This window comes from Mustela nivalis, assembly GCF_964662115.1.
Source record: "Mustela nivalis genome assembly, chromosome: 7".
Classification (NCBI taxonomy): domain Eukaryota; kingdom Metazoa; phylum Chordata; class Mammalia; order Carnivora; family Mustelidae; genus Mustela; species Mustela nivalis.
The window spans coordinates 88,974,314-88,999,241 of record NC_139026.1 but is presented as its reverse complement, the minus strand read 5'-3'; the positions used below and the strand labels follow the sequence as shown (position 1 = coordinate 88,999,241).

At 47.1% G+C, this 24,928-nt stretch overlaps 2 protein-coding genes and 1 long non-coding RNA gene across 7 annotated transcripts; 2 read left to right on the top strand and 1 right to left on the bottom strand.

The window, feature by feature from the left end:
- The first annotated feature begins 1,153 nt into the window (after positions 1-1,153).
- Positions 1,154-16,896, top strand: SMAGP (small cell adhesion glycoprotein). Of its 5 annotated transcripts, none has more exons than XM_082741331.1 (4): positions 1,154-1,628; positions 2,580-2,648; positions 15,351-15,431; positions 16,138-16,896. In XM_082741331.1, exons 2-4 carry the CDS (start codon positions 2,615-2,617, stop codon positions 16,314-16,316), a joined length of 294 nt encoding a protein of 97 aa, XP_082597457.1. In that variant the 5' UTR covers positions 1,154-1,628; positions 2,580-2,614; the 3' UTR covers positions 16,317-16,896. The 5 variants fall into 5 exon arrangements, with proteins under 5 accessions (XP_082597457.1, XP_082597454.1, XP_082597455.1 ...); XM_082741328.1 differs by having other exon boundaries at positions 1,157-1,633; XM_082741329.1 differs by lacking the exon at positions 1,154-1,628 and adding an exon at positions 1,657-1,817.
- Positions 2,666-5,770, top strand: LOC309869744. The gene is made up of 2 exons (XR_014314343.1): positions 2,666-3,411; positions 3,966-5,770. It is a non-coding gene; the product is annotated as an uncharacterized lncRNA (long non-coding RNA).
- Positions 16,897-18,281: 1,385 nt separating the features above from the next.
- On the bottom strand, positions 18,282-22,981 carry DAZAP2 (DAZ associated protein 2). The gene is made up of 4 exons (XM_082741327.1): positions 22,256-22,981; positions 21,114-21,232; positions 20,465-20,710; positions 18,282-19,718 (listed from the first exon to the last, which is right to left on the bottom strand). Exons 1-4 carry the CDS (start codon positions 22,266-22,268, stop codon positions 19,590-19,592), a joined length of 507 nt encoding a protein of 168 aa, XP_082597453.1. The 5' UTR covers positions 22,269-22,981; the 3' UTR covers positions 18,282-19,589.
- Between the last annotated feature and the right edge of the window lie 1,947 nt (positions 22,982-24,928).

The window sequence follows — 24,928 nt, the reverse complement described above, 5'->3', positions numbered from 1 at the left end:
CGACACTATGCCTCTATTCTCTGAGATTTTCTGTCAGTCTTTGTTCCCCAAACAAACGTGCACCAGACCTTTCTGTCTGTCAATCTATATAAACATTGATTTCCAAAACTAGAGAGCTCCTCACAGGAATACGTAAGCAAGGAAATCTCTACCACTGGCAGAATAACCACTTGAGTCCTAACCCTAAATAGGAAGCCAAGATAAAAACAGCTAGCCTTGGGCACCTGGGTGGCTCAGTGGCTTAAAGTCTCTGCCTTTGGCTCAGGTCATGAACCCAGGGTCCTGAGATGGAGCCCCACATTGGGCTCTCTGCTCAATGGGGAGCCTGCTCCCCCCACCTCTCTGCCTGCCTCTCTGCCTACTTGTAATCTCTGTCAAATAAACAAATAAAATCTTTTTAAAATTAAAAAAAAAAAAACAGCTAGGCTTTTTTTTTTAATTCATTTGATAGAAAGATGACAAGTAGACAGAGAGAGGGAACCAAGTCCCCTCTGTTGAGTACCACGACCTGAGCTGAAGGCAAAGGTCAACCCACTGCCTGGTGGCCTGGGCGCCACCCAGGCGCCCCAAAACAGCTAGCCTTTACTGAGCACTTACTATGTGCCAGGTAAGGTTCTAACGCTTTGGATGTATTAACTCATTCTCTCCCCCCACTAACTTCATGAGACAGCTACTGCCCTAGATAAAGAAATGAAACCCAAGTGGCTTGTCTGAGATCACACAGCCGAGCGGATTCCAGAGCCTGTGTTTATAGTATTACATCCTTAGTCACTGAGTTCATTAATTTGGAAACATTTCCTGCCACGGAGAAGTGAGTCGAGATGGCTCAAGTACGGCACGTTTAGCAGTTAAAACTGAGGTGCTCACCATGTGCTAAACGTGTGGCTGTGACATGGCTTCATTCCAGGGATGAGGGAACAGATTTTAGAGATGTTTAGTCATTATTAGCCCAAAGCACCGCGCTAACGAGCGGCGGGGCTGGGACTGTTTGAATCAAAAGGCCAAGCCGCTCAGTGACCTCTATACTCCGCCTGAGAAGAACTTCAGACGAGGAAGATCCGGATGGGGCCCCCGTCCCCTCCCCGCCAACCCGCCGGGCTTCCCCGCTGCGGCGCGCCTATTGAGTTAACTTAACGCGCCAAAATTCTGGACACCGACCTATCTACCTAAATGACGTGCAAACGCACGTAAATGCACTTTCCACCTTTGCTGGAAATTCAGATTACGTCTATGGGGAGGCAGCGGACAGATCCCAGTTATCCCAGTTCCGATGCCACGCCGTCTGCCGCCTCGGCGCGAGGGAGGAAGCGGCTCCGGATGGAGAGTGAAGTGACAATCGGACAAGGAAAAGCAGCCTTTCCTCCCGGGGGAGCAGAGGCGGCCGGCCGGGCAGAGGGAACCTGCAGAGGGCGGTTTCTCTCCTCTTTTCCTGTCCCACCCAGTCGGCCGGTCCCTCCACCCCCACTCTCGGCCGGCCTCCGCAGCTGGCTCCGCGCGTCCGCCCGCCGCTTCCTCCCGCTCCGCGTCCCCCGGCGGCTCTCCGCGGCTCTCCGCCGTTCCCGCCCCCGGCCGGTTCAAAAGGCCGCGCGGAGTGGCGCCGGGCCCTCCCCCGGCCGCCCGTCCGACTGGTAAGGTGAGCACGCGGAGGAGGGCACCTGGGGAGGGCGAGGCCCGCACGCACACCGCAGTCCCCTCGGCCACGGGAGCCACGCGAGCCCACAGCCTCCCGTCGCGGCCGCTCGGAGCCGGCTGCCCGGACGGACGGACGGACGGACGGCCGCGCGCGCGCCGCGGGCTGCCTCGGGAGCCGGGTGCCGGTAAACGCCGGAGGGCCGGGGCGGGGGCGGGGCCGAGACTGGGTATCCCGGTCCTCGCCGCGCCAGCCCCGACGTCCGCGCGGGCCGCCGAGTCTCCGGCCGGGCCCAGTGGGGTCGGCGCTGCTGGCCGGCCGGTGGGGTGCGGCGGGCGGTACGCGGGCGGCGCGGCGGGCAGGGAAGGGAGAACCGGGGGGTTGGGTGGGGGGAACGGGCCGGGGCCGGACAGCGGCTGCTCAGGGACGAGCTTGAAGGGGACGGAGGCCCCTCGCCTCCCTTTCCCGTGTCTGGCTCCCCGCCCCCAGGCCCCGGCCCTGCCCCCGCGCGGGCACCGGAGCCGGCGGGTCCTGCCCTCCCGGGCCTCTCCTGACCCCTAGTGGACGGCTGCGCGCAGCCTCGGGAAGAGCGGGGTACCTGTGCCTGCGGCGGGGCGAAACTGGGTCCGCCGCTCGTTTGCATACCTTCGCCTACTTTCTCAGGTCGGGAGAAATCTCTTAGGTAAATGTGGGGGCCAGGTGAAAGGACCTTGGGGTAGGACGTTCAGAGGCAACGCCCTACCAAGAACCAGAGGTCTCGGCTCGGCTCTTGGCACCTGCAGCCGGAGGAGATTCTGAGGGAAACCAGAAGAGAAGGGTTTAGGACTAGCCCCATGAGGGAAGGAATCCGAGCAAACCTGGCCCCAAAGGCCTTCCTGGGACTTCAGTGTCTCCAATCCCGGATAGGGGCCCACCCATCTCATGCCTGTCTTTGTCCCTCTTCGTACAGATCTGCCTCTCCCTGGTGCCCATCCATTTGCTGCAATGACTAGTCTGCTAACCACGCCTTCTCGAAGAGGTAGGTGAAGGCCTTTCCCAATAGGAACGGTAGAGACTTGTTAACATTCCCCCACCTCCAGCCAGGGCCTGGAATTCCCTGAGGCCGCAGCCCAGATGGGGTGACCCTCCCATTTCCCTGTGCCCGCCTCACACGGGAAAAGGTCCTGGGAAGCTGCAGAGGGCAACCAAAATGCTTACTTTGGTTCAGTTTGAATCTGAAATCACATGGACCTGGGCTAGTTCCCAATACTCCCACTTAAAAAGCTTTGTGACCTTGAGCCAGTGATCCACTCTTTAAGCTACAGTTTTGTTATTGGTAAAATGGGGAAAATGGTACCTATTTATGAGGTTATATGTGAAGACTAAATGAGATAACCCATATAAAACACCCAGCCCCAGTGCCTCATACCTAGGAAGCACTCAATAACATTGGTTGTTACTATTAACTGGTGCTTGTTAGAGATCCACCTTTTCCTGGAAAGGATTTCTACCTGCTTTTTAATTCCACTCCTCTGATGATACACTGCAGCATCAAAACCCGTTGTTATCTGGGGCTATGGTCAGGCAGGGATCCACCTCTCACCACACTGAGAAAGAATTGCCACCTTTTTTTAGTAACCAAGCTGAGCCAGACAGACCATCAGTCACTGATGGTTTTCGTTGTGTACTATAGGGTAAGGGAGGAAAAAACCTTGGTTGGTCTATGCACCTGTGTTTTCATGTACAGCCTCATTCGTCATTCATTAGGACACACGTTATCTACTATATTGATGTGGAAACAGGTGAGTAACAAACCCAGGGAAGTTGAAGACACTGTCCTCTATGACCGTGATGCACATCATTCATAATGCCCATGGTCCAGTGAGAAACGAGAAGACGGAGAAGTGGATAGAAATCTAGATTGGTCGGCAAAGGCTTCATGAGTGGGGAATGGAATGGACTGGAGCACTTAACCCTTGAAGAATAGATGAGGTTTGTACAGACCAAGAAGGGTGCAGTGGCTGTTCTGGGTCAAGTTAGTGCCATGTGTGAGATCACACACACTGTCTTCCATGGAAGGTGTTCTGGAGAAGGCAAAGGAACTCTAGAATAGACCTACCCACAGGAAAAAGAGGGGATGCTTCAGCAGCTAACTGAGGAGTTAGCACTTGGGCAGTTTTTTTTCTTTCTAGGACTTGGACGGTTTCTTTTCTTTCTTTTTTTAAATTTGTGGTGAAATATACATAATATAAATGTTACCATTTTAACCATGTTTTGGTAGTTCGGTGGCATGAATTATTAACATTCACACCGTTACCACCACATGTAACCAACCACCATTACCATCCATTTCCAGAACTTCATCATCTTCCCAGACTGAAACTCTTTATGGATTAAACAATAACTCCCCATTCCCCCTCCCTCCAGCTCCTAATGACCAGCATTTCACTTTCTGTCTATATGAATTTGCCTGGGTACCTCATATAAGTGGAATCATACAGTATTTGTCAATTTGTGTCTCGCTTTTTCACTTAGCATCTCAAGTTCATCACTGTTGTAGCGTGTGTCAGAACGTCCTCTTTAAGACTGGATAATATCATACACACATCATTATATATACATGTACTACATCATTTTGTTTATCCATTCATCCACCAAGAGACTGCTTCCACCCTTTGGGTATTGTGAACAAGGCTGCTGGGAATATGGGTATACAAATTTCTTCTCGAGTACCTGCTTTCAGTTTTTTCGGGTATGTACCCAGAAGAGGAATTGCTGGATCACATGGTCATTCTGTTTAATTTTTTGAGGACCTGCCACACTGTTTTCCACGGCACCTACACCATGTTCCAGGCCCACCAGCAGTGTACAAAGGTTCTGATTTCTCCTCATTCTCACCAACACTTGTTCTGTTCTTTTTCTTCCTTTCTTTGATAGTAGTCATCCTCATGGGTGTGAACTGCTCTTTGTGATTTTAATTTACATTTCCCTAATGATTAGTGATATTGAGCATCTTTTCATATGCCATCTGCATTATTTCTTCTTCCTTCCCTTCCTGCTCCCCCTCCTCCCCCTCCTCTTCCTCCTCCTTTTTGTGTATCTCCTTTAGAGAACTCTCTATTCAAGTCCTTACCCACTTTTTAACTGGCCAGTTTTGTTGTTAATTGTTTCTCATTCTGCTTATTCCTTATCCCAACCTCACGAACAGATTTTAATCCTCATTTTACAGAAGCAAAAACTGAGTTTCGGGGCAATTAAGAAATTATCAGAGGTTAAATTCTCCCAAGATCATGTGGCTAATAAAGACCGAGGCAGGATTTTGTGCCCAGTCTCAATCAACTGCACAGCCTGTGTTCTTTCTGTCATGGCACACCGCTCTCAGTGGGCTCAGCACATGAAAGAGAAGGAAAGAGAAAGGAAGTAGAATTCCAGGGCGGGTTCCCATGGAAAGGAGAATTGAGGGAGCCACCCATTGTTGGGCAGGTCTAAAGCAAATAAGTAGGTTGGCAGACTCAGGTGGCAAAGGATCTGATGCCTCAATGATAAGAGATTTAGCCTGAAAACAAGGGCCTCAAAGAAACCAACAGGTATCTGGGTTAACAATGACCAAAAAGGTACGTAAGCAAAATAGATCTTGAACTTCATTTGTTGTTGGTTAGGATTTGGGTGGAGCCTCAGATCTTGTTGTGGTCCTCTACCCCAAGCCCCCCACCTGAGAGAAAAATGGTGTTACAGTCCTTCCAAGCCTGAAGAGAGAGAAGGAAGAGAGTAACATTAGTATTCCTTTGTTTGGGCAGGGAGACAGGAGAGAAATGGTGTAGGAACACCATGTTTATGGTGTTCCTGTTTTGTTGTTTATTTTTTCATTGAAAAGCTATTACATGGGGGCGACTGGGTGGCTCAGTGGGTTAAAGCCTCTGTCTTCGGCTCAGGTCATGATCCCAGGGTCCTGGGATCGAGCCTCGCATCGGGCTCTCTGCTCAGGCTGGAGCCTGCTTCCTCTTCTCTCTCTGCCTCCCTCTCTCTGCCTACTTGTGATGTCTGTCTGTCAAATAAATAAAATCTTAAAAAAAAAAAAAAAAGGCTATTATATGCCCCCTTAAGGAATAGACTTCTAGACCTTTTATATGTATATGCAGACATAATAAATGCGTGTATGCATGTGTTTATAGTTTCATCTTAATTTACTTTTTTTTCCCAAATATGTAATCTTACTACACATTGCTGCCCTAGTAATTTGCTTTTTTCATCTCACCGTATATCCTGTGCCAGTAATTACAGATATACAACATTCCTTTTGACAACTGTATGGTGTTTCCAGAATGAATGGCCTGTAATTTATGTAATCATTCCTCTGCTGATGGACATTCAGATATGGGTGACTCTTGCAAACAGTGCTATAGTACTTTCCACTCTACAGTAAAACTCAGGGAACCAAACCCAGTGGACACATAAACTAAAATGGTTAGCTGAGGCAGAGCAGAGATATTTCCAGAACATAGAGAGTTGATGCTGTGTGGTGGAAAACACCTTGGAATGAGGAGACAGATTCAAAGCCCAGCTCAGCCAGCAGCTTAGTGATCCTGGGCTGGCTGATGGCAGTTTTCTGAGCTTGTACATAATGATAATACCAACCCTGCTTACATCACCAGGATGGAGGAGAGATAAAATAATCTTTAAAAAAAAAAAAAAAGTGAGAAAATTAAAAATATATATTTATGTTGAGGAGAATTCTGATGGAACATTTTCAACTTATAAAAATTCTAATATTAAGGTTGAGGGTCAGCTAGTGGACAATTTATAAAAATTCCAAAACTAAGGCTGAGAAAGTTTCTGAGGGTCAGCTAACTGAACCACCCATTCCGTGCTAGAATTCTCCTTCCAGTACCCCGTGAAGGATTTTATCAGCTTTGCTTTTCCTTCTCTGGAGAGACCTCTCTCTCCCATTAGTTTTGGCCAGTGGCCCTCTTTTTTTTTTAAGATTAATTTATTTGACAGAGACACAGCGAGAGAGGGAACAGAAGCAGAGGGAGAGGGAGAAGCAGGCTTCCCACTGACCAGGGAGCCTGACATGGGCTCAATCCCAGGACTCTGGGATCTTGACCTGAGCCCAGGGCAGACACTGAACAACTGAGACACCCAGGCACCCCATCACCACCACCACCAGTGGTCCTGATGCACAGGTCATCCATCAGCATATTTCAAGATAGCATTCAAGCTCTAGGCTCTCTGTGAGTTTCTTCTCTGGGCTTTCTCTTGCCAGCTTTCCTTATCTGAACAATTTCCAAGCCATTCACTATGTTGGTAGCTCCCACAAAATTGTCATACCCAGACGTAGCTCAGCAGTCTAAGAGTGGCAGTGGCACAAAGTAGGGCCGCGCTGTTGTCTTCTTTATTAGAGACCATATTTATATTAATGGGGCCTAGAATAACAGCAAGTTTTAAATTCTTTAAGATTATAAAAGACGAGTCAACCCTTGAAAACTAGGGGTGCTGAGTACCCACACAGTCAGAATCCACGTATAACTTTTGATTCCCCCAAAACTTAACGACTAATAGCCTACTGTTGACCAAAAGCCTTACCAGTAACAGTCAATCAACACGTATTTTACATGGTTTGCATACTATATACTGCCTTGTTGCAATAAAGGAAGCTAGAGAAAAGAAAACGCATTTACAGTACTGCACTGTGTTTATGGGGGGACATGCACATTATAAGTGGACCCATGCACTTCAAACCCATGTTGTTCAAGGATCAACATACCATCATAAGAGATTTGGAAGATAAAGGAAAGCATATAGAAGAAAATAAAAGCTATCCAAAAGCCCACAGCCCAGCTGTCCCTCTTGTTGCCGTTTGCCATTCCAGTACCCATTGCTTTCTGGGGATCTCACTGTAAATCTTTTATATATGCTGCTGCCATGCCATGGCTTCCCCATTCTTTCTTTGGCGGTAGTTGAACAAGACCAAAGAATCTGTCAAATTCTTGCCCTGCTCAGGTTGGCCCATTTCTCTAGTCATTTTGAAATCTCTCCGTTCATCAGCTTATTAGCTGCCCCCTCTTGTTTGGAGACTTGCACAAATTTGCCACACTTTCCCTGGGCCTCTTGGAGTCTGCATTTACCCAAAAGGCACGAAGCGCTTGCACACTCAACTTATGTGGAAGGCGCCACCGAAGTGGACCACCAAAACAAAGATCTTGCAAAGAATTTAATAGGCAGTGGATTAGGAAAGTCAAGCGAAAAAGCCAGAGTTATTACCATCGGGAAATTGATATTGAACTTTCTTAGGCCCGTCTGGTGATGTCATACTTTTATTTATTTATTTGTAGTCTTTTATTAAGACCTAAGAAAGGTCTTAAATTTGGTGCTGGCATGGCTTGATGTAGTAGTATCAATCGAAAAGAACTAAAGTCAAATCCCAGAGGAGGAACCTGTGGTTGGACTTGCCCCCTTCTTCCCGTGGTGGTCATTTCCTGCTCCGCTTAGTCCTGATAGCTAGGCTCTGTTACTCCGCAGGATATTATAAAGAGTCTTTTTAAAAATATTTATTTATGGGGTACCTAGGTGGCTCAGTAGGTTTAAGCCTCTGCAGGACTCTGGGATCAAGCCTGGCATTGGGCTCTCTGCTCAGCATGGAGTCTGCTTCCTCCTGCCTCTCTGCCTACTTGTGATCTCTGTCAAATAAATAAATAAAATCTTTTTTAAAAATTTTATTTATTTATTCTGGAGAGTGAGCCCGAGCTGGGGAAGGGGCAAGGGAGAGGGAGAGACACAGACTCCCTGCTCGGAGCCAGACAGGGGCTGGATCCTAGGACCCTGAGATCACGATCTGAGCCAAAATCAAGAGTCAGACGGTTTACTGACTGAGTCACCCAGGCGCCCCTAGTATAAACAGCCTTATCCGTGTTTTGTGATAAGACAAGATCTACTCCTGCAGCATCTTCAGCTCTTCTTAAACTCCGGCTCCCCCCCTCACTCTCCATTGATGACCTTGCACTCTGTTTTCTTGAGCAAATTAAAGTTCTCAGAAAGAACTGCCGAAGGCTCCCACTGTCCCCATCTTTCTGCCACCTGCCTGTGCGCCCACATGCTTGTCCCTAGCTCTCTACTCTGTCTGCAGCCGGCCCCTCCCTCTCTGGGGCGCTGGATCCCCTCCCTGCAAGGACTCAGTTGCAGCCACTCTCCTCCTTCAGGCATCCCCAGCTGTTCCCTCTCATCCAAGTTCTTCTGTCCTTCCTATCCGTACATAAACATGTTGTCATTTCTCCCATTCTTGAAAAAACAAAAAAACTTGAACTCCCTTCCCCCTCCAGCTGCAGCCCCATTGCTCTGCTCATGTTTACAGAAAAAAAGAGTTTTATCTATATTCTGCCTCCAGTTCCTCCTCTTCCTTTTTTTTTTTTAAATTCAGTGTCAGCTAGGGCCTTACATACAGCAGTTCACCAGAGCTGCTGTTTTCTGGGACCTTCAGGAGCCCTGCATGGGGAAACCCAGTATCCTCGTACTTGGTCTGTTTGGCTGCTTGCTACTACTCCTCAGTCTCTTTTGCTCTTTCTTTTCTGGGCTCAGCCCTGGGCTTCTTTATCAATACTTATTTCCCTTGGTGATTTCACCCATTCTCAGGAGCTTAAATATGCAGATTTTTTAAAAATCTCCATTCCAGACCTCTTACCAAAATTCCAGTCTTTTTTTTTTTTTTTTTAAAGATTTTATTTATTTATTTATTTGACAGTCAGATCACAAGGAGGCAGAGTCAGGCAGAGAGAGAGGCGGAAGCAGGCTCCCTGCTGAGCAGAGAGCCCAACTCGGGGCTTGATCCCAGGACCCTGAGACCATGACCTGAGCCGGAGGCAGAGACTTAATCTTATACTGAGCCACCCAGGCGCCCCCCACCCCAAAATTCCAGTCTTCACAGCTGCACTTGGGTATCTAATAAGCAGTCATGTCCAAAACTGAACTCTGATCTTCCCTTCCAAATCTGTGCCTCCTGCAGGCTTCCCAGCTTGGGTAACACCATGCCTTCCTTCCTTCCAGTTACTCAAGCCCAAAACCTTGATGTCATCCTTGACTGCACCCCATACATACCCTGTCAGTCTTAGTGTCAGAATGTCTCAGAATCCTACCGCTTTTTCACTGGGCTCCGTTGGGCTTCCTCCCAATATGGTGGTCTCAGTGTTTCAAAAGCATGGTCTTTGGAATTTCAGGCCCTACCCCCGGCCCCCTGAATCCTTTTAACAAGATCCCTAGGAGGTTCTTATACACAACAGAGGTCGAGAAGCACTTCTTTGGAATATAAATCCAGTCTCTGCCCCAGAACCTCTAAGAGGTTCTCATTTCAGTCACTGAAAGAACCAAAGCCCTTCTGTGGCCTACGACACCTATAGTACACAGCCCCCTCGATTTCTTCTCCTCTTGCTTCTCCCTTGCTCTGTTCAGTGACCTCTCTGCTGTGCCTTAAGCGTGCCACGCATGCATCAGTGCTTTTCAATATTGTGGCTACCCCTGTCTCTCAGTTGCTGTTCCCTCTGCCCGGATCTCTGCCAGGCTGCCTTTCTCAACTTCTAGAGGCCTGTACTTAAGTCACCTCATCAGGGAGACTCCCTGAGCACCCCATCCACATGCCAACCCCCTACCCCACTTCCTGCTCCTTTTTTTTCTACATAGCACTAATCAACAACTAATAACAGTTACAATACAATAATACTAATGCAATAATAATTCTACTTATTTATTTATTGTCCCTCTTCTCAGAATGTAAACTGTGTGAAGAGAAGGGGTTTTTTAATTATGGTAAAATTATACATAACATAAAATTTACAGTATTTAAGTATACAGTTCTGTGCCATTAATAAGCATATTCACACTGTTGTGCAACCATCAGCACCATCCATCTCCAGCACTTTCTCATCTTTCCAAACTGAACTCTGTACCCATTAAACAACAACTGCCATCCCAGGGCCTCTGGCTGGCTCAGTTGGTAGAGCATGCATCTCTTGATCTCAGGGTTGTAAGTTCAAGCCCCACATTGGGTAGAGAGATTACTTAAAAATAAAATCTTTAGGGGTACCTGGGTGGCTCAGAGGCTTAAGTCTCTGCCTTCGGCTCAGGTCATGATCTCAGGGTCCTGGGATCGAGCCCTTCATCGGGCTCTCTGCTCAGCAGGGAGCCTGCTTCCTCCTCTCTCTCTGCCTACCTCTCTGCCTACTTGTGATATGTCTGTCAATAAATAAATAAAATCTTTTAAAAAATAAATAAAATCTTTAAAAAAAAAATGGTAACAACTGCTCATCCCCTCTCCCCATTTCCTAGCACCTGCCATTCTATGTCCTGTCCCTATGAATCTGACTATTCTAGGTACCTCATATAAGTGGTATCCATTGGGAAGCCTGGGTGACTGAATCATTAAGCGTGTGCCTTGGGCTCAGGTCATGATCCCAGGGTCCTGGGATCGAGCCCCACATCGGGCTCCCTGCTCAACAGGAAGCCTGCTTCTCCTCTCCCACTCCACCTGCTTGTGTTCCATCTCTTCCTGTGTCTTTGTCAAATAAATAAAATCTTAAAAAAAAATAAACAAGTGGCATCCATCTTGTAGCATATGTCAGAACTTCCTTTGTTATATTATTCAGCCTTAAAAACAAAGGAAATTCGGGGGCGCCTGGGTGGCTCAGAGGGTTAAGGCCTCTGCCTTCGGCTCAGGTCATGATCTCAGGGTCCTGAGATCGAGCCCCGCATCGGGCTCTCTGCTCAGCAGGGAGCCTGCTTCCTCCTCTCTCTCTGCCTGCCTCTCTGCCTACTTGTGATCTCTGTCTGTCAAATAAATAAATAAAATCTTTAAAAAAAAAAACAAAAAAAAAAAACAAAGGAAATTCGGACACTGCTACAAAATGGATGAGCCTTTGTTCCTGAGGTGTGTGTTTCCTCCTTTTAGAAGCAGAGTCCAGAGAGCCTTTGCTTCCAGCAGAGACCATTTTCATCATAAGTAAAAATCTGATGTGGAATCTGCCTTCATCATTAATTCGTTGCCTTAATGTAGATGTAAATTTCTTTGTACCTCCTTCATTTGTGCTTAACTGCTTCGCCAGATGGCTTCATGTAAATAATAGGAAGGCACTCCTATTGAAGTGTATGTTTCTTTTCTTAATCTTTTTTAAAAAAGATTTTATTTATTTGAAGAGAAAGAGATAGAGCACGAGTGGGAACGAGGATGGGGAGTGGAGGGGGAGAAGCAGACTCAGACTCCCTGGTGAGCAGGGAGCCCAACTCAGGACAGGACCCTGGGATCATGACCTGAGTGGAAGGCAGACACCTAACCAACTGAGCCACCCAGGCGCCCCGAATTGTATGTCCCTGAAGGTCTTTCCACGTTGCCGACGTGCACTGTTTGGTTGTAGTGAGCTTGCCTCTGAGTGCATCAAAGGTTATAAAGTTAGGGAGGTTGCCTGTGAAGCAACATGGCTTTCCTGTCACACTGATGTAGCTCCCCTGAGCCAGTCTGCATTAAGGACACACTCTTTTTTTTTTTTTTTTTTTTTAAGATTTTATTTATTTATGACAGAGAGAGAGTGAGGGAGAGGGAGCACAAGCAAGGGGAACTGGAGAGGGAGAAGCAGGCTCCCTACTGAGCAGGAAGCCCTATGCTGGGCTTGATCCCAGGACACCGGGACCATGACCTGAGCCAAAGGCAGATGCTCAACAACTGAGCCACCCAGGCACCATAAGGACAACTCTTTGTGGCACAGCAGTGATTGTGGTTGGTGGGTGTTTCTCTTCCCTTTACCCCAATTTTTTAAACCCTCGAGCTTTCCGGAAGGCTTGTTGTGCTGCCCCGTGGTAATCTTTCATGATCTCTTCCTCTTGTTCCCTATTGGAAAAAAAGAAAAGGACACAGTAGAAAGGATTAGTATAAATACCTAGCTTGGGATTTGGAGCGGGAAGTCCTGGATTCAGATCTCAGCTCCATGCACTGTTCCTTCATGTGCCACGTGAGCCGTTTCACTTAACTCTCTCCCAGGGCCTCCGGGTCCACATTAGCAAATAAAAATACCTACTTTGAAGTGATTGATGTAAGGTTAATGAGTATGTTATAAAGCCCCCAGCATGGAACAGGGGCTTAGTAAATGGCAGCTGTTATAATCTGGATCACTTGCAGAATTTCCCAACTAGCAATCATCATCTGTCCTCGGGGAGTCATATGTATCTGTCCTCTGAACCCTCATTCTGATGGAGCTCCGTGGTCCTGCCCCTGGTTGACCTCAGCACTCACTACCCCTTTCTCAACATGGTAGGGGCAAAGTAAACTGCTGTTGATTGACTTGAATCTTCTTATCCTTTATACTTAAACTTCATACATGAACTAGTCTTCTCAGTGCTTTGTATGTCTTACGTTTTCTAATGTTTAAGAAAGGCAAAACTAAGAGCATCTGTACAGAATTCTAGGTCAGTGGTGGGAACATGGAGTGCAGTCCCGGGAGATTTGGGGGAGGAAAGTGTGCGTGATGGGGAGCTCTGCCTGCTGGAAGACTAGATCAGGCTTCCTTTGATGGAAGTCACTGCATAATCTCAGAAGTAACAGCCCATCACTTTTGCTGTACTCTCTTTGAGAGAAGCAAGTCCCTGGGTCCAGCCCACACACAGGGAGAGGGTCTCACATAGGGTGTAAATAAACACCAGGCAGTGGGGGCCATCCCGAGCCCCCTCATCAGCTGCCCACCACGCTCCCATTTTTCAGTTCAAGAAACGAAAACTCAGAGAGGTTTAGTAACTTCCTTAAGGTCACCTGGTAATGTGGGGGCAAGGTTCAAACCCAGAGTAGCTTTCTTTTTTAATCACTAAGCAGGTAAACAGTGTCACTATGTGATTGCTTCCTGCTCTCCTTCAGGCCTCACCAGTGCCCTGCAGAGTTGCCTAAAGTCACCCCAGCGGTCCCAGGAGAGCACATTTGGGCCGGCCTGGGAAAGGGCGGGGAGGGGCTCTAGGCAGCCGACCTCTGCTTTCTATGTTGTGGGACCAGCTTCATCAGCCCTCTTATTGGCCTGTGTGAAAAGACTCCTCAACACCATTGGCCCCCTTCAGCACTGCTTCCAGGACCACGGCTGGTGACTTATCTCACTTGCCCTAGATGGAAACCTGAAGTCAGTTGACATTAGACAGGAGTCACGCTCATGCCCTATGCTCCAGCTGTGCTGGCTCTTGTCCCTTTTACCCTGTAAACTCCTACCCCTGCTTCAGCTGCCAGCTCAAATCTCACTTCCTGTGGAGGCTGTGCCTGCTGGAAGACTAGATCAAACCCTCTGTCCCGTGCTCTCCTGCATGCCCAGGTTTCCTTGTCTCGTGTATTGCAGTCATGAACTGCGAGCCTTGGCATGGTGGGGGACCAGCTCTGTGAAGGCGGGCCATGTGCTTTCTGTGATAGGCCCAGTACCTGGCGAAGGGGAGACAGTTAATGAGTGCTGCCGCTATTTACTGAATGAATATTGAGTAAGGCCTCCTGTGGGCCATGTCAGGGTCAGCTGGCCTGTTTTCCCCAGGATACCTCTGTCCTACAGTAACCTTAACTCGGTGCCTTTCAAATCCCTACTCTAAAAGGCTAACTAGGGACAGAACTAAGGACTCCCTGACTGCCCATATAAATACTTTTATTTCTTTTTTAAGATTTTATTTACTTATTTATTTATTTGAGAGCGACAGAGAGAGAGAACACAAGCAAGGTGAAGGGCAGAGGAAGAAGTAGATTCCCGCCGAGCAGGGAGCCAGATGCAGGGCTCAATCCCAGGACCCCAGGATCATGACCTGAGCCGAAGGCAGACGCTGAACCAACTGAGCCACCCAGTACCCCTGTGTGTTTACTTTTAAAAGGGACTTCTGGAGACCACAATTTTGAGTGTTGTGAACGTGGGTAGTGACTTTAGGGTGGGACTTTCAGGCTATAAAGGATGGATAGACCACTAGCAGGAGGAGGTATGAGATAATATTTTAGGGTAGGAGAGGTCTTGTTTTAGAATCTTTCAACTGCAGGGCCTACTCTGGTGGCATAGAAAAGGGTCTTAATAAGGGAGGGGTATTATTTTATTATTTGAAAATAATGTTGGGGTGTCTGGCTGGTGCAGTCAGCAGAATGTGTGAATCTCGATCTCAAGGTTGTGAGTTCCATGTTGGGCATGGAGCCTACTTCTAAAAAATACAGTTAAAAAACCAAATAAAAATAATGTTTACAAAGAGTTTGTAAGAGCATTAAAGAAATGTCTGTGCCAATATAATGTAAATATATATACACGTACACACTCATTTGATCTCATCTGTGTGAAAGTATGCATTCCTAATAATAGCTTACCCTTACTGAATTACTGATTACCTGTCACAACAACCCTGTAAAGTAGGTACTGTTATCTCCATTTTGCAGAGGGGTTGCTAATGCACAGAGGGGTTAGGTAATTTTTTGAAGGTAACACAGCCAGTAAAGGACAGAGCTCAGATTCAAATCTTACAGTTAGGCTCCAAAGCCCATACTTTTAACCACTCTGTGAGGCAGAGAAAAATCTATCAAAGTGTTCATTGTCTTTGAATGGTAGTTTATTTTCTGTTTTGTCCTGCAGGTTTTTTTGTATGGATTTACTATAGGAGTTGAAGGACAAATTCTTTATTAGGGAAGAGGTGGAGTGGTGAAATTTGAAGGACAAATGTACATCTTAGAACAAAAGAATTCACCCCATTTCCTCTTCCACTTTTCTAAATTTTCTAGAAGAGCTGATGACCACCCCGTTTCTACAGGCCACTGAAGCCCTGTCCCCAGAAGCCGAGGCAAGCACAGCCCTCATTGCAGGTAACAAAGGCCCTGAGCCAAATCCAGAAGACTTCTTGAACTCAAGGGCTATCTCTCTCCATAGACTAGGAACCCAGTATGGTGATCGAGGACTTTCCCTATGCAGGAAAGCACCACAAATTGGAGACCAGATCCGTTAATGGGCTTATTTTGGCATGTAGGTTTTCTTCTACACACACACACAAAGCTACAAAAGACTTAGAGGCTTCACGCCTGAGACACTGCCAGTAAATGTGGGAAGTGGCCACAAATAGATATAAGTGTGTACGGGCCCTACGCTCCAGTATGCGGGTAACAGTGGGAATATGTGTGGCTCATCAAGTGGGTGAGGACAGGGATGGGAGGGATCAGAGAAATCCCTGCAGAAGGCCGTGGGTTTCAAAATGTCTTCCTGTTGGGATAAGCTATTTCCTCTTTCCCTCCTTCCTGTTTCTTCAGAATCATCAGGAACTGGTTGAGAGGGGGTTGTTTTGTTAGAAATCCAAAGTCATGTGTGCTTAGCTTAAGCCCCAGGAGGCATCAGATATCCTGCACCATGGAAGTTGGGCTTATGGGGGAATATGGATGTGGACGTGGACAGTGGTTAACTCGAACAAAAGGATCCTTATACAAAAAGTGAGGGAATCATTGAATTCAGGGGACCCCATGAATGACTGAGACATCCTCAATCCTGAAACATCTCTGCATTTTCCCTCTCCTTTCCAAGTTGTCATCACCGTGGTCTTCCTCACCCTGCTCTCGGTCGTGGTCTTGATCTTCTTTTACCTGTACAAGAACAAAGGCAGCTACGTCACCTACGAACCTGCAGAAGGCGAGCCCAGCACCATCCTCCAAATGGAGAGTGATTCAGCCAAGGGCAGGGACAAGGAGGAATATTTCATCTAATGATTCCCGGGCCCCCGAGGAGCTTATCTAGGCTCCAGAGCTAACACACTCTTTAATTTATTAGGTGAAAGTTTTATCTGAAACCAGTGAGAAGCATTGATTGTTATGGGCAAACCTGAGCTCCTTCTAGGACACAGGCCCAAATGCCAACATCACTGATGCCAGGGACACAGAGAAAGCCGTTGTTGATGTCTTTAGCCAGGCCTTTGTATTATAGCTAGTATCAGTGGCTGCCCAGCAAGGTCGAGCGACGCCAGGCCACATGAGTATGTGCCTGGTCATCTTCACTTTTTTCAAGGTCAAAGGACAGGAACATTAGGGTCTCTGGCTGCTCCTCTGTCCCCTACCTGGTCTACTAGTGACAGCTTGAACAAAGATAGTGTCGGTAGAAGTTCTTCCCAGGTGCTAGATACCATGGTAACAGGGTGAGCAGGAAGGGACAGGAGACTGGGGAGACCTCACCCCATGATGAACGTGCTCCATCTCCTAATCTGAGCCTGGCCTTTCTGTCTTCCCGAATAACCTTGTACTGATGCTATTTTTATTTTATCACAATTAAAAATGTTCATTGATACAGAAATCTGATTCCCATGTGCAAGAAATAACTACCTTTATATTTTGAATTACCCATTCTCAAACTTTTTCGACAGTTTCTTCTGCTTATTTAACTCATTTGGATATGTTCTCTCCCCAACAGAAAGAACCCTAGGGGAGTTTCACAAGTTCCCACAACAATCTCAGTAGTTTGAAACAAAGATGGTGGTGGGAAGCTTGTTCCGGGGGAGTGTCATTAGAAACATACCCTGAGGGGCGCCTGGATGGCTCAGTGGGTTAAAGCCTCTGCCTTTGGCTCGGGTCATGGTCTCAGGGTCCTGGGATCCAGCCCCACATCAGACTCTCTGCTCAGCAGGGAGCCTGCTTCCTCATCTCTGCCTGCTTGTGATCTCTGTCTGTCAAATAAATAAATAGAATCTTTAAAAAAAAAAAAAGAAAGAAAGAAAGAAAAGAAACATACCCTGGGAGATGAAATGGTTTTACCTTCCATCCTGGCAAAAGCCGTAATTTCCCAGACCCATTCTTTTTTTTAAGATTTATTTATTTGAGACTCTGCTCAAGAGAAAGCATGAGTGAGGTAAGGGAAGGGTGGAGGAAGAGAGCAGCAAGCTCCCCACTGAGCAGGAATCCCAACTCGAGACTCCATCCCAAGACTCTGGGATCATGACCTGAGCTGAAGGCAGATGCTCAACCGACCTGAGTCACCCAGATGCCCCTTCCCAGACCCCTTTTGTATACACAGAGGGAACCAGGAACAATCTCCCTACCATTCTTCCCACCAGTGTCCTTTGAATCAAGCCCAGAGAAGCTTCTTGGATCTAACTTAGTCCCCAAATGATATGTGTTCAAAAGACACAATGTTTTGATAGAAATCATAGCTCCCCAAATACTGTTTTACTTGGAAATTAAGTTAAATCTCCTTTGAGGTCTTGACTGCATTGCTCCATTGTCCAACCTCAATTCCTCCCAAGACTCAAGAGTTGAAGAATCAATTTTGGCAATTCTAGTTTTCATTATTTCCCCACACAGAACTTTGGAGAAACTGAAGGTCGCCTTGAACTTACAGACTGTCATACTAAAACATTTTTCTCAAGTCAAATTCTAGAGCAAGTTAGGAGAATCAATCCCCTTATGTCTAAGTTTATGTTCTGACTACCTCTGGCATAATAGGCTTTAAGGATCTGAAAGGGCTTAGGAAATAAAATGAAGAAAAGTAAAACCTCTAGAATGGGACTCATGAAAATAGTCAAGTCTTGGCCTTGTACTCCTCAATTTATTCCAAAGGCTTCATTTAAAAAAACAAAACAAAACCCCAGAATGACAGCAGGACTCATCTGAATTCTGGGTGGGACATAAGATATATGTGGAGAAAAAAAATCTAAGAACGAGCTGAGTAAAGAATCCTTAAAGTGAGGTGTAATGCAACTTCATCACTTTATTCAAATCTTCAAAATAGTCTTTATTCTACATTTTTAGTATAAAAAATCCACAAGTTAAGTGCACCACAGTGTAGAGAGAGACATACAACGCTGAACTTCCATAACAGTCAATGGTACAGTCAAACATCACATGGACAGAACACAAAATTTAGATGAACTGAAATTATAAGATAAAATAAAATCCAATTCAGAAAACAAAAATCAAAATATTAAGGATCCCTGAAATATTCTTAACCTTAATGAGATTTTACTGGACTCAAGTCATTTTATAGTGAGGGACTCGTAATATGACCCCATTAAACTGGCTGAGGAATTCTCGGGAGCCATGAAGGCCTACATGAGATACTCTGACGATGAACGATAACCAGTTTTTGGGTGCGAAAACTTCCCCTAATTTGGCTCTAATGTCATCAGGCTTTTGAAATGCATCCTCCTCCTTGCCCCCACATTTTTAAACAAACCTGTTTATAGTTTGCATTGATACCCTTGGTTCAAATAGAGCTCTGTTTTTCTGGCACCGAAGCAAATTGGAGTTTGGTTCACAGATGAAAAAACAACCTGTAAGGAGGGTCCGAGGGGCACCCTCCACTTTTGCCTGAGGAGATGCAAAAGCAGAAGTAATGGGGCCTGTGCCTGGGGCACAGAGAGAGTTTCAGAGGATCCTTGTGAAAGACTAGTTAAAAGATGGCAAGTGGGGACAAGTGCAAGGAGAGAAGGAAGTTAGTCTGACTGGCTTTCTGTCCTGCACCATTGATTCAATGGAGATTGGCGGGAAGGAACTGGAAGACTAGGGGTGAGGGTGGGCCATGGGGCAAAGGAGGGAAAGGCAGACAACTAATGCATTTCATTTATAACAAGTAATAGAAATCAAAGACTTAAAGGAGATTAAAGACCAATCAGAATAATTTGGCAACTTTAATTCTTAGGAAGATCAAAGTTCCCTCCAAACCTAATTTGATGTTTTATTACTAAGAGCGAAGACCAGTATGGTACAGTAGTACTCCAGAGGAATTAAAGGAAGATCCTCAGGGCTGCTTTACCCACATTCATTTTATGAATGGATGCCTCCCCTACCTCAAAATGCTTTAAGGAGGTACTGCTACCATAACATGGTTCCTTATTAAGTTTGAAAAGTGCCTGAAAGTTTGGGCACCAGAAAGACACCCCAACAACATGTGTCTAAACTGCAACTTCAGGTTAATATGACTAAAGCAGTTACATTGTGAGAAGTGCTGAAGGTATGTGATGTCTTTCCCGGCACGGAGGTGGCCTTGGTTCTTCACCAGATGGTGTAGCCACCATCTGAGCCACCCATGAAGAAGTTTCCCTTCCGCTGAGTTACGAGGACATTGGCTCCCTGCATGACTGCAAGCTGAGCAGCGTTGGGAGGGCATCCAGGGGGTGGAGGCTGAAAGGAAAAGACAAGGTTGACTGGGCACAGTGCAGCTGAGACAAGGGAAGTGGACACAGGGACAACACGATCCATCAGGAAGATGGCAGTGTGCTCACCAATCGCATTGTTAAGCTAGTTCTGCCACCAATTTGGGTTGTAAAGCAGGTCTGTATTCTCTTTGAACCCAAAGATACAAACAGGAAGGAGAGGGCCTACCACTCATTCAAAGGCATTCTCATCTCATTTTGGGTATACGGTTTTGAGCGGATGGCTCAAAATCTTTGGGCTCCAAATCTTATACGTGGGGGAACTACATAGGAAAACAGAACTAAAATCTCTAATATCTCTCCAAACGCTACTTAATAAGTATTGTGCCTTTCTCCATTTAATGATCATGTTTCCTGACGGAATGCCATGCTGATGGCACATGTGAAATCAATGCTTTAAATGCTCGTGGAATGAATGAGGAGTATGCCTAGACCAGCACCAAACTGGCAATGAAAAGGCAGCAGGCAGGACTCCTAAGACAGGAAAACAAAGAAATCTGGTTAACTCAGACCCCAGGGAATGTGCCAGATGCTGCTGACCTGCCACAGATCTCCTGCCCCCCCCAACTTGCTTTCTGCCTGACTACTGGGATCAGTGGTTACACCAATATCACAGCAGCTGTTACCCAGGGACGGTGAAAGGATGACTACATAATCTCTTCCGGGAAGTGAAAATACATAAGAGCTGAGTGTTTCCGGTAAGGTCATACTCACAGGAATGTTACCAGCAGTAGCCCCAGCTCCAAATCTGGCACCTGCATCATACCCTCCTTCCACCAGCACGGCTGAACCAGGCGGATAGATTGGACCAACTGGATAATAAGCCATAGGGATTGTGGAACCTAAAGGTCCAACAGCCACAGACTGGGCCATGGGAAGATACAGTGAGGCGCCAGGAAATGCAGCAGACATGGTGGGGACTGTGGCGGCCCCGGGGTGCACGAAGCTTGGACGATAGAGCTAGAAGAGGTAGAAGAGAAGGGAACAGGTTACTTTAAGACATTCCAATTTTAGATCCCTTTCCTGAGTCCATTCTTAACTCTCCTTGTGCAGATTACACCGTGAGTTCCACAAACTGCCTTTCCACTACCACTCGATGTTCTCCTGGGTCACTTCCTGCTATAGCTAATGTTAGGCTCAAGGAACGCAAAATCATCTTCTTCACCTCAGCCTATGCCAGAAAACCTAAAATGATCAGAGAATGCATTATCAACCCCGACAGAAATTGCTGAAGTACACAGTGTTTCAGATTAGTCATGTGAGCATGCTCTCCTCTTTGTGGAGAGTAAATAAAAATGTGGGGACGGGTTCAACTAAGGGCTGAAAATATGATCCAAGTTCAAGTCTAGTAAATTGGAAGCACCTCGGAGTAGGCAGGTGGAGCATCAGTATAGGGTGGAGCCTGAGGAAGATGCAAGGTCTGAGGGTACACAGGATTCCCAGGAGGCTGCACAGGGTAGGTTGGCTGCGTTGGATATTGACCTGGAAGACAAGACAAAAATGCACATCGCCTACCATACAGAGCCACCAGAATGGAACGTACTGGGTAGCTAACCTAAAGACAGCAAGCCCATTTGGAAACTGACTGCTCTGGAGGGCCCGATTTCTAGGGCCAAGAAAATAAGCATTCTCTTTGCTCCTTTATCCCCACTTATGCCCGAAGATGTTAGATTCTAACTGGACAGAAAGGGAGCTCTTTCCATTAGCATACTGGTGTAAAGTAATAGCCTGGACCCAAGTTTCTCCATCCATGCATGGTAGGTCTGGGCACCCGTTCCTGACAATGTACCAACGGTAGGTACATCCTGCCTCTGCTCTGGGTGGTTTTCACAAGCCTGGATGTAACTGCCCAAGACTTCGCTGGGTCACAGTAGTTACGATTATTTGCCCCATAGATTCCTGCTCAAGGTCGACTTCCAAATAAAATGAGTGGTGGAAGTGAACCTGCAGACTCGAGAGGAGATAAAGGGAAATGTCCTGAGAACCAGCTGAGACTCATGTTCTGCCAAACACTAGTACAATCACAAGAACCAGGAGAACTTGGCGCCGCCATCGGAGGAAACGGGAGAGAGACCCTTCTGGCCCCCGGCCCGCCCACCAGCGCCGGCACTTCACTAGTTAAGCCCGAGCGCCAGCCTCAGGTTCCGGAGCGCGGCGCCCCGCCTCTGCCGGCTCTCCATTGGCCTACCCGAATCCCTGCTCTAGCTCCCCATTTGCTTCTGCAGATGCCCATCATGACAAGCCTTTTCCACCCCCCCACCCTCCACCCGAGCCCGCAGCTCCAAACTGCGCCACAGAGTTTAAGGAGAAAAGGGCCGGGAAGGAGCGAGTAGCCGTAGTTCGGGGATGACGAAGGCGCCTGGCGCAGTCCCCGAGACTGCAGCTGGCCCAGGAGCGAGGCGCAGCTCGCCCCGAGCCTGGCTCTTGGCGACCCTGGGCTCCCGGTCCACTCGCTCCAGGCTAGCACTATTCCCCCTGACGGCCCCAGCCGCACCGCGTCCTTGCCTTTGCTGTTCATGGTGGCTGCTGGTCCGGTTCAGCTCGGCGTCGCGGACGGTTATTTTTTTCGTCCTCTTCCTGTTCGTAGTCACTTCCGTGTCACGTGACGATTCGTCCTCCTAGCGTCACCCGACGCCCGAGAGCCGCTACCGCCGGAAACCCCGCCCCCTTGCCCGGCCTCCAGTAGCTAGAGGGAGGGCTCGCGTGGTCCCGCCTACTCGCGCGCGTTGGCCCCGCCCCTTGGGCCTCGTCTACCAACCCCCACCCGCGTCCCACGACGGGAAGAAAACCAAATACAGGTATTGTCTCAAAACAGGATTTTTTTTCTCTCTTGGGCGCTTGGAGGCAGAACCATTCAACTATTCCCCGGAACCTTTTTCCACCTACGCGCCGCAACTCAAGGTCACCTCACCTTGACAGCCTTTCCCCAAGGAGCGGAGATTTCTGATTACTTCTCTAACTGCCTGAAATACGCGCCCCAAACCTTGACCTTTCGCGCAGTTTCCCTCCTGCGAGGTCCGACTTAAGCCTCAGGTCCGTCCAGATTTATTTTGCCAGTCCGGCTATCCAGTGTCCTTTCCTGAGGTCGACCATCAGTGGAGTCTTCGCTGCCTTGTCCGTTGCACCGACAGGCTGTCCTGACTACTTGTGTCGCTGTCTTTCTTCGCAAAAGGCAGGATCTGCCGTGCTGTGTCCTCCAAACGGCTAGCGCTAAAACCGGCACACTCGCGGTACCCAGGGAGTGCTTGTGGCCCTGCCTTTCCTTTGGCCCTTGTTGCAGGTGACCTGTGTGGTGCCTTGTGTATATTTTCTCTGTTTTCGCTTCGCCCCTAATCCCCTAATTGTCCTTAAGGGCAGAGATGCCATCCTTGAGGGCAGCAATTAAGGTTTTCCTTACATCCTTCATTTTAATATATGCCTCCTGTGTACAAGTACAGAGATGGAACTGAACAAGACATTTTTAATATGGTTCAGACTAATACTAGTATTGAAAATCCTATAACGTTTGCCTTTTCCTGTGTGTCTGACTCTAATCTTTTCGAAGGCAGTATAGTGTTAGACATTCACTCATTCATCTTATTTGTGAAATACAGATGCCAAGCACTGTTCTAAAACAAAACAAAGCCCTTGCTCTCTTGAAGTTCACCTTCTAGTGCAGGGGCTTGCAAACTTTTTTACCACAGTCCACAACGCTGCGCTTTAAATCATGACCCATCACACACACACATTTGTAACAAAAATTTTTTACCTTATCCTTCTGTGTACAGTGCACTGTAGTATTTCCGATTCTCATGTTTGGTGGTTTTTTGTTTGTTTGTTTTGTTTTGTTTTCAAATCTGGTTATGGTTTCTCATCCTACTAACAAGTCAACACCCACAGCTTGAAAAACACTGTTTTTTAGTAGACTTGTATCTCCAGAGCCCTGTACTTTTCTTAGCATGAAGTTTGCAATCGGTAATTGGTCAGTAAAGGAGCGAATAAATCCTTGAAGGTCAGATCAGACAAGTCTTCCCTGTATCCTAACTTTTTTCCAAATTAGGTCATAAATTCATTCCACCCAAAACCTGAAACTGGAGAAGTCACTAATCTGTCCTAACCTGCATCCTATGCTCAAGGCTTCAGAAAAAAAAGGACTAAACCTAGGAAAGGTTTTAGTTCCTTATTTCTCTCTGTGGCCCTTGTGTCAATGAGAGTGTTGAGGGGGCCACTGAATCAACGTACTAGTTTTGGGTTTTTTTTTTTTAAGATTTTATTTATTTATTTCACAGAGAAATCACAAATAGGCAAAGAGGCAGGCAGAGAGGGAAAGGGGGAAGCAGGCTCCCCACTCAGCAGAGAGCCTGATGCAGGGTTTGATCCCAGCACCTGGAGATCATGAATTGAGCCAAAGGCAGAGGCTTAACCCACTGAGCCACCCAGACACCCCAAGGTACTAGTTCTTGTTCTCATTCTGTCACCAACTGACTTTGGTCCTCATCTATTCGGCTCCCACTTACCCCATACTCTTTATTAATCAGAAGTATACTGCACGGGTAACCTTGCAGATGTAATCCACTGTCCATTGCAGATTGAGGAAAGGTACAGATCAGGAAACTATTTCAGAGAAGTAGTTTGAACTCAGTTTTGCAGCTGCAAAGCCAGTATTCAAACTCAGGTTTGTGACTTTGTAAGCATTGTTTTTAATTTGTTTACATTGCTTATTCTGTTTACATTGTTTTTAAATCTGTTGTCTCCCAAGGGTCTCAGTTTCTTCATCTGCCAAAAAGGTCACACAATCCTTGTGTCACCTCCAACTGTAGACTCTGTTTCCAGAAGGAAAGGAGCAAAGGGAAGCCTGAGAAGGCAGAGGGGAAGTGGGCAGAGCTGATAATCAGGTTGTAAATTTTGGTCAGGCCCTACCAGGTATTAAAAATTTAGATACTGGGCGCCTGGGTGGCTCAGTGGGTTAAGCCGCTGCCTTTGGCTCAGGTCATGATCTCAGGGTCCTGGGATCGAGTCCCGCATAGGGCTCTCTGCTCAGCAGGGAGCCTGCTTCTCTCTCTCTCTCTCTGCCTGCCTCTCTGTCTACTTGTGATCTCTCTGTCAAATAAATAAATAAATCTTTAAAAAAAAAATAAATTTAGATACTTCTGGGGCGCTTGGGTGGCTCAGTCGTTAAGTTTCTGCCTTTGGATCAAG

Excerpts from the sequence above, each read along its gene's own strand:
- SMAGP (XM_082741331.1), top strand. The coding sequence starts at position 2,615 with ATGACTAGTCTGCTAACCACGCCTTCTCGAAGAG. Across the intron at positions 2,649-15,350 it reads AACCACGCCTTCTCGAAGAG|AAGAGCTGATGACCACCCCG; the intron begins GTAGGTGAAGGC and ends TAAATTTTCTAG. Across the intron at positions 15,432-16,137 it reads AAGCACAGCCCTCATTGCAG|TTGTCATCACCGTGGTCTTC; the intron begins GTAACAAAGGCC and ends CTCCTTTCCAAG.
- DAZAP2 (XM_082741327.1), bottom strand. Across the intron at positions 20,711-21,113 it reads CTCCACCTGCCTACTCCGAG|CTCTATCGTCCAAGCTTCGT; the intron begins GTGCTTCCAATT and ends TACCTCTTCTAG. Across the intron at positions 19,719-20,464 it reads CTACTGCTGGTAACATTCCT|CCTCCACCCCCTGGATGCCC; the intron begins GTGAGTATGACC and ends TTTTCCTTTCAG.